This window comes from Bufo gargarizans, chromosome 1 (assembly GCF_014858855.1).
Source record: "Bufo gargarizans isolate SCDJY-AF-19 chromosome 1, ASM1485885v1, whole genome shotgun sequence".
NCBI lineage: Eukaryota > Metazoa > Chordata > Amphibia > Anura > Bufonidae > Bufo > Bufo gargarizans.
In genome coordinates, this window is record NC_058080.1 from 109,190,756 (window position 1) to 109,200,663 (window position 9,908).

The 9,908-nt window shown below is 42.7% G+C and overlaps 1 protein-coding gene across 1 annotated transcript; it reads left to right on the forward strand.

Moving 5' to 3' along the window:
* The first annotated feature begins 4 nt into the window (after positions 1–4).
* LOC122940579 lies at positions 5–7,464 on the forward strand. Its single transcript, XM_044297211.1, has 3 exons — positions 5–1,120; positions 2,314–2,518; positions 4,009–7,464. The coding sequence occupies exon 3, from the start codon at positions 4,609–4,611 to the stop codon at positions 5,833–5,835; it is 1,227 nt and encodes a 408-aa protein (XP_044153146.1). The 5' UTR covers positions 5–1,120; positions 2,314–2,518; positions 4,009–4,608; the 3' UTR covers positions 5,836–7,464.
* Positions 7,465–9,908: the final 2,444 nt, after the last annotated feature.

The window sequence follows — 9,908 nt, forward strand, 5'->3', positions numbered from 1 at the left end:
ACGTATTGAAAAATGATTAAATATCCTGTGCATGTTATTTTCTCACCTTGCCCATATGTTGCACAGCTTTTATTACGTCTTCATATATGTATTATTAGAGATGGAGCAGAGAAATACACGTATCACAATATAGATAGAAGTAGCTTATGTATTAACCCCTTCGTGACCACTAATATGCCTTTTTACTGATGTACAAAGTTTTAATTTAGTTCTTTAGTTTTTTTTTAGCTAAACAGCTTGCTTTAATCAATTATTACATGTACTTAAAATGGTGCATTAAAAACTATAACTTGACCTGCAAAAAATAAGACCTCATACAAGTACATTTGGCACACCTTTTAGACTTCATCATTTCAGTTGTTACTATTTATTGGTTTTTCAGTAGAAATCTTTTTCTCAACATACCAGACTGTATATTTTACATCTCAAAAATGTAAGATCTTGTGGGCTGTTCTTAGTATGCGTTGGTTTTTACCTAGAAAATAGTCAATTTCAGCAACCATTGAACTGGCGACTGGGTCATGGATGCCATAGGTTTATTGCCGATTATGGAGAGTGAAGGCTAGCCCCACAGAAGAGAAGGTAATGCTCATATGATAGGTTTCAGAACATAGAGTGCTTTGTTGTGTATGGAGCTACGTGGCAACAGACCGGTCAGAATGCCCATGCTAATCCCTGTCCACCACTGAAAGTGCCTACACTTGGCATGGTAGCATTAGCCTGGTCTTTACAGTGCCTGGACTGCCACATGCAATCCCATAGCTTACTTGTTGAGAGAGATGGCACCAGGATGCTCTATAGTAAGAAGACATTGGGGGATGGCAGTGTGATACTGTGGGTCATGTTCTGCTTGGAGACTTTGGGTCCTAGATTTTAAGTGGATGTCACTATGATATTTACCACCTTTTTGTAAACATTGTTGCAGATAAATTGCATCGCTTCCTGGCATCGGCACTCTCTAATTGTAGTGACCTCTTTCAGCAGGATAATGCTCCCTGACACACTGCAAAAATGTTCAGGAATGTTCTGAGGAACATGATCAAGAGTTCAAGGTGTTGACTTGGCTTCCAAATTCTCCAAATCTCAGTCTGACCGAGTATGTGTGGGGTGTGCTTGAAAGGTAAGTCCAGCCCATGAAGGCGCCCCCCCCCCCCGCAACTTGACTTAAATCTGTTAGATTAGCTACTGTCAATGATCAGTGATTGTGGACCTACTGTGCCATCTAACTTCACTGCAGGGGAGCAATCGGACTGCTACCTTATGGGATAGTCCCAGTATAGTTAGCAGCTGAACCACTGGGGACTGTGGTGTAACTACCAGAAGCTTTAGGCACAGAAAATGCACCAAAATTGCAGATACAGTCTGAACAGTCACTTATACTGATTGTGTTTTTTGGCAGAACTTGACTATAGCATACTTATTAGTCTCTAATACTGAAACTGCAGATAATGGAAACACAGACCTGGAGATGCTAGGAGAGCTTGTAGACTGGGTAGTAATGGATGCTGGAGTAAGGCACGCATGGACCAAGAATGTAGTACAGACAAGCAGACAGACTAGGAGAACTTAAGGGGTTCTGCAGTTCTTTTTAACCGATGATCTATCCTCTGTATAGATATCAGCATCTGATCGGTGGGGGTATGGCACCTGGGACCCCCGCTGATCAGTTGTTTTAGAAGGCAGCGGCGCTGGTAGTAGCGCCACAGCCTTCTCTCTTTTTTTCCTCAGGCCCAGTGGTGTCACGACTAGTATCACTGACCTAGGCAGGGTTAAGCTCCATTCAGCATTCTCAAACAGCTGATCCCGGGTGTCCGATTCCCCAGATCAGATGCTGATCTACCCAGAGGATACCACAAATTACTCTCATAGGCCTTGTAACGGATCTCCTGGCACCCCAACCGGGTACCTCCGTTGATAGATGCTCCTAGTGCTTTCAGAGGACTCCAAGCACTCCACTTCACACCGTACGCACTGAAGACCTCACGAACCGCCGAAGCTTGGTTGAGGTCTCACCGTCTCCTACCCACCCTGGACCTACGACAATGCTCCAGGCTCCAGTGGGTGAACCTCTCCTAAAACCAGAGAGCAGGAACAGCTCTTACAAGAGCTAGTAGTTATGCCAGGGGAGTTAACCCAGTGGCGAGGTTGGTTTCGCCACAGGCCTTAAACTGTAACTGTCATTTCACTACCAAAAATGAAATATATGATGCTAAAGGGAAGATATTCATGAAGTTTTATTTTTCAGCTAATGTTACCTTTCTGATGTTTGTATTCAGCCCTTAGAAACCCTATTTCTTTGTGCCTGTATTTCAGCATCTCCCTAAGATGGCCTCTGCGGTGATCTTTGCTATGTCCTTGAGGCCATCCTGTATTTCCCTCACTTCCCATAACCTTGCTCTCCTCACATGAACTAGCAGGACCAATCCGAATACAGATAACTTCCCCCACTACCCCAGAGCAGTGTGTATCCTCTCACATACAGCTAACCAGAGACGAGACCTGCAATTGCATGAAATCCGTAAGCATTTGTTTTAGCCTCTTAATAGTTACGTTAAAAGGTTTTTTTAGGAACCATTTTGGGGTGTGTGTGTATATATAGTGTATTAAATAACTTTTATTTTTCGGGGGAAATATAAAAAAAAAAAACAGCAATTTTTACATTATTTTGTGGAATGTTTTTACGGCGTTCACTGTGGTAAAAATGAAGTAAATTAAAAATGTGGGTCACTACAATATATATCTATATTTTTCCTATTTTTTCCTCTCCTGCAGCTTGTCAGTTGCTCCCTCATTCTCATCCACACAGACAGGGGGAGGGGTGGCTGCTTTAGCTGCTCATATCTCTGGTTATGATATGGCCTTTGTATTGTTAGAAAGTGGACATTCCAAGCTTTCAGAAAATACCAGAATGACAGCAATATGTACAGTACAGGGGAAGATATCACTGCTAGAAATCGAGATGTAGTAAAAGCAGGTTTCACTTGTGATTATTCCCAACTCGAATTTCTAACGGTGATTTCTCCTCTGTTTAGCTGTCATTCTGGTCTTGTATTAAATCCTGGACTGTCAGCTTTCAAGTAAGACCAGTTGCATGTTTCTAGCTCCTACCATTCAGGAGATGGCAGCATCTAAGGCTACTTTCACACTCGCGTTTGGTGCAGATCCGTCATGGATCTGCACAAACGCATCCGTTCAGAACGGATCAGTTTGTATTATCTTTAACATAGCCAAAACGGATACGTCTTGAACACCATTTAAAGTCCATGGGGGACGGATCCATTTTCTATTGTGTCAGTGAAAATGGATCCGTCCCCATTGACTTACATTGTGTGCCAGGACGGATCCGTTTGGCTCCGCTTCGTCAGGCGAACAGCAAAACGCTGCAGGCAGCGTTTTTGTGTTCGCCTCCAAAGCGGAATGGAGGCAGAACGGAGCCAAACTGATACATTCTGAGCGGATCCTTATTCATTCAGAATACATTAAGGGCAAAACTGATCCATTTTGGACCGCTTGTGAGAGCCCTGAACGGATCTCACAAACGGAAACCAAAACGCCAGTGTGAAAGTAGCATAAAGCAGCCCTCCCTCTCCACTTCCTGCCTGAGCCCAGGCACTAAGGGCTGTGCTCCTTCTCCCAGTGCTTTCCTCATCTCATGTTTATATCAGATAAAGATATTCTTCTTTTTTTATAAATATTTATAAGTATGTATCTATTATTGTGATCACTGATTGAAGTGATCCGTCTTCAGTTACAACTGTTTTGTTTCTATCTTGTTTTTTCACTTTGTGTATACATTGTAACCATGACAGTGTGACGTCATCACGTCTGAACGCCGGATATGGCGCTCTATTTAAATTGTCTTGTAATTTAATTCACTATGCTTGACAAAGGCTCAGTGTTGAGCCGAAACACGTGTTGCCTTGAATGCTTTGAATAAAGCCAACTGAATCGCCAGAAGTGAGTGCCGGTCTTTTTTGAATATTGAAGTGGGTTTTTTTCATACCTTAGACGCGAGCACCGCGACGCAAGAGAGGAGTGCCGGCTGTTTCCCTGTGTTTGTCTTCGATTGAATCACAGCGCGAGCACCTTCGTACAAATGTCATTTGCTTACAGCGAGGAGAGAGCACGGGAGATTGTGTCTGAGGTCACCACCAGCACGGAGTTCCTGAAGACGCCGCCTACTGAAACCCGCAGTAAGGAGTGGGAGAGGGAATCAAGGAGGCTGGTAGCGTGGGAGTTGCATGCAGCTACATTAGCCGAATATTGCAGACACCACAGGATTCCACGAGGATTAAGGGTAAATCTGAGACCCACCTTTTTCTGTGATAATATAGAATATTGCACACAGTTTGCGAATATACTAAACAAATGTTCGTATGATCTGATGGTATTAACCATTGAACATCTGAATACTTCTATAGCAGAAATTAAAACTCAGATATGTGCTATTGAGCAACAATTAAAGGACGCTCTATCATTGGAGGAACTTACATCCTTAAAACAAAGAATTGAGAAAAATTGTAGCGATTTACAAAAGGACATTGAGGCCACCAAACGTAAGAAATATACTAGAGATTTGGAGGACTATCAGAATCATAGAATATACAGATGGCAAGACTCATCAGGCACAGCTACTCCATTGGTTCGTCGTTTTACACGCCGTGGAGGGTCCCAATCATCAGGATCCGGCAGCGACTACAGCATCAACCAACGTCCCACAGCGTCTTTTTTAGGGCAAAGACGCCGAAGAGGAAGAACACCAGGAGAGCAGGACGCCACTACAGGGGAGCCGCAAGCACCAATGGCAACGAGATCCCAGGTATAAATGAGACTTTGCTATTTAATATATCATCTAAAAATTTAACTCCTACACAGTTAAAATTGTTGCAGAAAGGTCTTTCATTTAGTCCCATTGAACCATTTGATAGTTTTCAATTTGATATGGACTGTCGCCGCTTTTTTAGGAGTATACGTTTAAAAGCTCATTTTGCCACCAAAGATATGTCGGTCTCCACATCAAGTATTCCTACACAAATAGGTTTAAACTTGAATCAATTTGGATTAAGATTAAAGAGCAATTTCCAGCCTCCAAAAATACATCATCCTGCAGAGACCTACATATCTTTGGTGCAAAGAGATTTTGATGCAATTATCTCTGATTTCCGTCGTGAGGGTTTGGCCATTGCACAAAATTTGTCAAAGGAAGAAAGAAATGCATTATACACCATATTAGATGACAAATCTGTTATCTTTAAACCTGCAGACAAAGGGGGCTCCTTGGTAATGTTAGATAAGGAATATTATGTGTCTGAAATTTTATCACAATTATCTGACCATGATACATATCATCCATTAGACAGGGATCCGGTGTTTGATATTAAGCGCAAATTGTCTGAAATTGTGAATAGACATAAGGAGAAAGGGTTAATAGATGATAAATTGGGTCAATTCTTAATTAATCAACACCCGGTAACCCCTGTATTATACACGTTGCCCAAAATTCATAAGTGCTTGACAGCGCCACCTGGTCGGCCAATTGTAGCCTCCAATGATTCAATATTGTCTGCACCTGCGATGCTTCTTGAAAAAGTTCTGACTCCACTGATAAAGAAAACTCCCTCTTTTTTATTGGATACCACCCATTTTTTGTCCGAGATTAGGAAGGTACATTTAGAATCAGGAGACCTTCTAGTTACTTATGATGTAAGGAGTTTATATACTTCTATTGAACATGTGAAAGGCCTTACTGCTGTGGAATGGGTCCTGGAATTTTCGGATCATAGCGCAGAAGAGAAAATGTTTTTTCTCCAATTATTACAATTAGTTCTAGAGTAGAACTACTTTTTATTCCAGGACACATTCTTCAAGCAGAAACGGGGGAACGCGATGGGCTCGCATGCCGCACCGCCATACGCAAATAGCTATATGGCTTGGTTTGAACAACATTTTATATACAGTAATTCATTATATATGCAATTTTGCATTTTTTGGCGTCGATTTATAGACGATATTTTTTGCGTATGGCGGGGCGGCATCGAGTCATTGGATTTGTTCACTACACATTTGAATAATGTATGGCCTGAATTATCTTTCACAGTTCAAAGTGACTTAAACAAAATGAATTTCTTGGACACTTGGGTAATAAAAGGTTCTGACAATTCAATACAAACTGATCTTCATATAAAAAAAACGGATAAGAATAGTTTGCTCCATTTCTCCAGCAATCATTCACCATCGGTAAAAAAATCTCTGCCTCTCTCACAATTTAGGCGAGTAGAAAGAATTGTGTCAGATGAAGTTTTAAAAAAGACGAGATTGCAAGAGATGGCAGATAAATTTTTATCTAGGGGTTATCCGAAACAGTTATTGGATGGTGAGTTAAAGAAATGTAGTGGCGAGGTATATAAAAAAAGACCTTGCAGTGATACAAGACGGTTACCGTTTATTGTTAAGTATCATCCGTGGATCAATAAATTTCGACACGTGATCAATAAACATTGGGGGATTGTACGTGCAGCCTATCCTGATGTTGCTGAATTCAGATATGTACCCATGATTTGCTACAAACGAACTAGAAATATTAGGGATACAATTGTCAAGGCTGATATAGGGGGTAGTAAGATGCCACGTCAGCTTTTTTTTGTCTACTCCAAAGAAGGGCACTTTCCCGTGTCTGCAGTGTGTCCATTGCTCAGCAGTAATTAAAGGTGAGACCTTTTCCCATCCGCACACAGGTAAAAAATTCCTGATTAAGGGATTTTTTACTTGTGATAGCAATTATGTAGTTTACCTGTTGAAATGCCCCTGTGGTTTGATATATGTGGGTGAGACATCTGTCAGAATGAAAGATAGGTTCAGTAACCATAAATCCAGTATAAGGAAGAAAAATCTGCTATTACCAGTTCCCTTTCATTTTGACAGATGTTCTCACAACATATCACAATTAAGATTTCAAATTATTGAACAGATACAGCAACCACGTAGAGGTGGCAACAGGTTATTAATGCTTAAAAAACGGGAAAGCTATTGGATTCACACCCTGCAGACTCTGGAACCAAAAGGTCTCAATCGAGACTATGAAGTGAGTTCTTTCCTATAAGGTATTAAATACCATACATCAAATATTGCTCATTGGTTATGTATTTGCTGGTGTGATTAATTTTGTTTCTTTTCTTAGTCACAGAAAAAATGAAAATTGAAAATATTGAAAATCATGCGAAAATAATTTGCTAATAATGCGAAATATATATAAAAAAAATGTTGAATTATGTTTAGCATGTAAGAGATGTAGATGTCTCAGGATATTGACTGTAAACATTTTATTTTCAAATCGGCTTCTGTATATCTGGCTGCACTACATGTCTGCCATCTTTACTTTTTTCTTTCTTCTTTTTTTATAAATATTTATAAGTATGTATCTATTATTGTGATCACTGATTGAAGTGATCCGTCTTCAGTTACAACTGTTTTGTTTCTATCTTGTTTTTTACTTTGTGTATACATTGTAACCATGACAGTGTGACGTCATCACGTCTGAACGCCGGATATGGCGCTCTATTTAAATTGTCTTGTAATTTAATTCATTATGCTTGACAAAGGCTCAGTGTTGAGCCGAAACACGTGTTGCCTTGAATGCTTTGAATAAAGCCAACTGAATCGCCAGAAGTGAGTGCCGGTCTTTTTCTGAATAATAATATGTTTATATCAGAGAGGAAACGGCCTGCACATGACAACGCTGTGAGAAGAGGCTGCTCAATGTGAAAGTGACACACATTTCTTGGTGTTAGGCCTCATGCACATGACTGTTTTTTTTTTTTTTTTTTTTTTTTTTTTTTTTTAAGGTCCGCAAAAACTGGGTCCGTGATCCGTGTCCGTTTTTTCTTCCGTGGGTCTTCCTTCATTTTTGGAGGATCCACGGACATGAAGAAAAAATCGTTTTGGTGTCCACCTGGCCATGCGGACCCAAACGGATCCGTCCTGACTTACAGTGCAAGTCAATGGGGACGGATCCGTTTGACGTTGACACAATATGGTGCAATTGCAAACGGATCCGTCCCCCATTGACTTTCAATCTAAAGTCAGGAGTCCCTATTATACCATCGGATCAGAGTTTTCTCCAATTCAATGGTATATTTTAACTTGAAGCGTCCCCATCACCATGGGAACGCCTCTATGTTAGAATATACTGTCGGATATGAGTTAGATCGTGAAACTCAGATCCGACAGTATATTCTAACACAGTGATGGGGACGCTTCAAGTTAGAATATACTACGAACTGTGTACATGTCTGCTGCCTGGCAGCCCCTGATCTCTTACAGGGGGCTATGATACGCACATTTTGCCGCACCTGAGGGGTTAATTGTGCGTATCATAGCCCCCTGTAAGAGATCAGGGGCTGTCAGGCAGCAGGGGGCAGAACCCCCCCTCCCTCCCCAGTTTTAGTTTCATTGGTGGCCAGTGCGGCCCCCCTCCCTCCCTCCCTCTACTGTATTAATTTCATTGGCGGCCAGTGTGCGCCCCCCCCCCGGCCCCCCCCTCCCTCTACTGTATTAATTTCATTGGTGGCCAGTGCGGTCCCTCCCTCTATTGTATTAATTTAATTGGTGGCCAGTGTGCGGCCTCCCCTCTCTTTCCCCCCCCCCCCCCGATCATTGGTGGCAGCGGAGAGTTCCGATTGGAGTCCCAGTTTAATCGTTGGGGCTCCGATCAGTAACCATGGCAACCAGGACACTACTGCAGTCCTGGTTGCCATGGTTACTTAGCAATATTAGAAGCATCATACTTACCTGCTGCGCTGTCTGTGACCGGCCGGGAGCTCCTCCTACTGGTAAGTGACAGGTCTGTGCGGCGCATTGCTTAATGATCTGTCACTTACCAGTAGGAGGAGCTCCCGGCCGGTCACAGACAGCGAAGCCGGTAAGTATGATGCTTCTAATATTGCTAAGTAACCATGGCAACCAGGACTGCAGTAGCGTCCTGGTTGCCATGGTTACCGATCGGAGCCCCAGCGATTAAACTGGGACTCCGATCGGAACTCTCCGCTGCCACCAATGATGGGGGGAGGCTGCACTGGCCACCAATGAAATTAATACAATGGAGGGAGGGGGGGGGGGCTGCACACTGGCCACTAATGAAATTAATGCAATCGAGGGAGGGGGGGGGGGCCTCACTGGCCACCAATAAAATTAAAACTGGGGAGGGGGGGTCTGCCCCCTGCTGCCTGGCAGCCCCTGGTCTCTTACAGGGGGCTATGATACGCACAATTAACCCCTCAGCTGCGGCACCTGAGGGGTTAATTGTGCGGATCACAGCCCCCTGTAAGAGATCGGATGCTGCCAGGCAGCAGGGGGCAGTCATGTACACAGTTCGTAGGATATTCTAACTTGAAGCTTCCCCATCACTATGGGAACGCCTCTGTGTTAGAATATACTGTCGGATCTGAGTTTTCATGAAGTGAAAACTCAGCTTTGAAAAATCTTTTAGGCAGACAGATCTTCGGATCCGTCTGTATGAAAGTAACGTACGGCCACGGATCACGGACACGGATGCCAATCTTGTGTGCATCCGTGTTTTTTCCCGGACCCATTGACTTGAATGGGTCCGTGAACCGTTGTCCGTCAAAAAAAATAGGACAGGTCAGATTTTTTTGACGGACAGGAAACACTGATCTCGGCCGCTGATGAACAACGGTGCATTTTCCGAGTTTTCAACGGACCCATTGAAAGTCTATGGGTCCGCAGAAAATCACGGAAAATGGAACAATGGCCACGGATGCACACAACGGTCGTGTGCATGAGGCCTTATAATGAGGTGAAACTAAAAAAGATTAAATTATAAAGCACAAAAGCATTTATACAGCAGGGTGTACTATACCATTCGGGTATAAAAAAAATAAAGAAACGGCAGT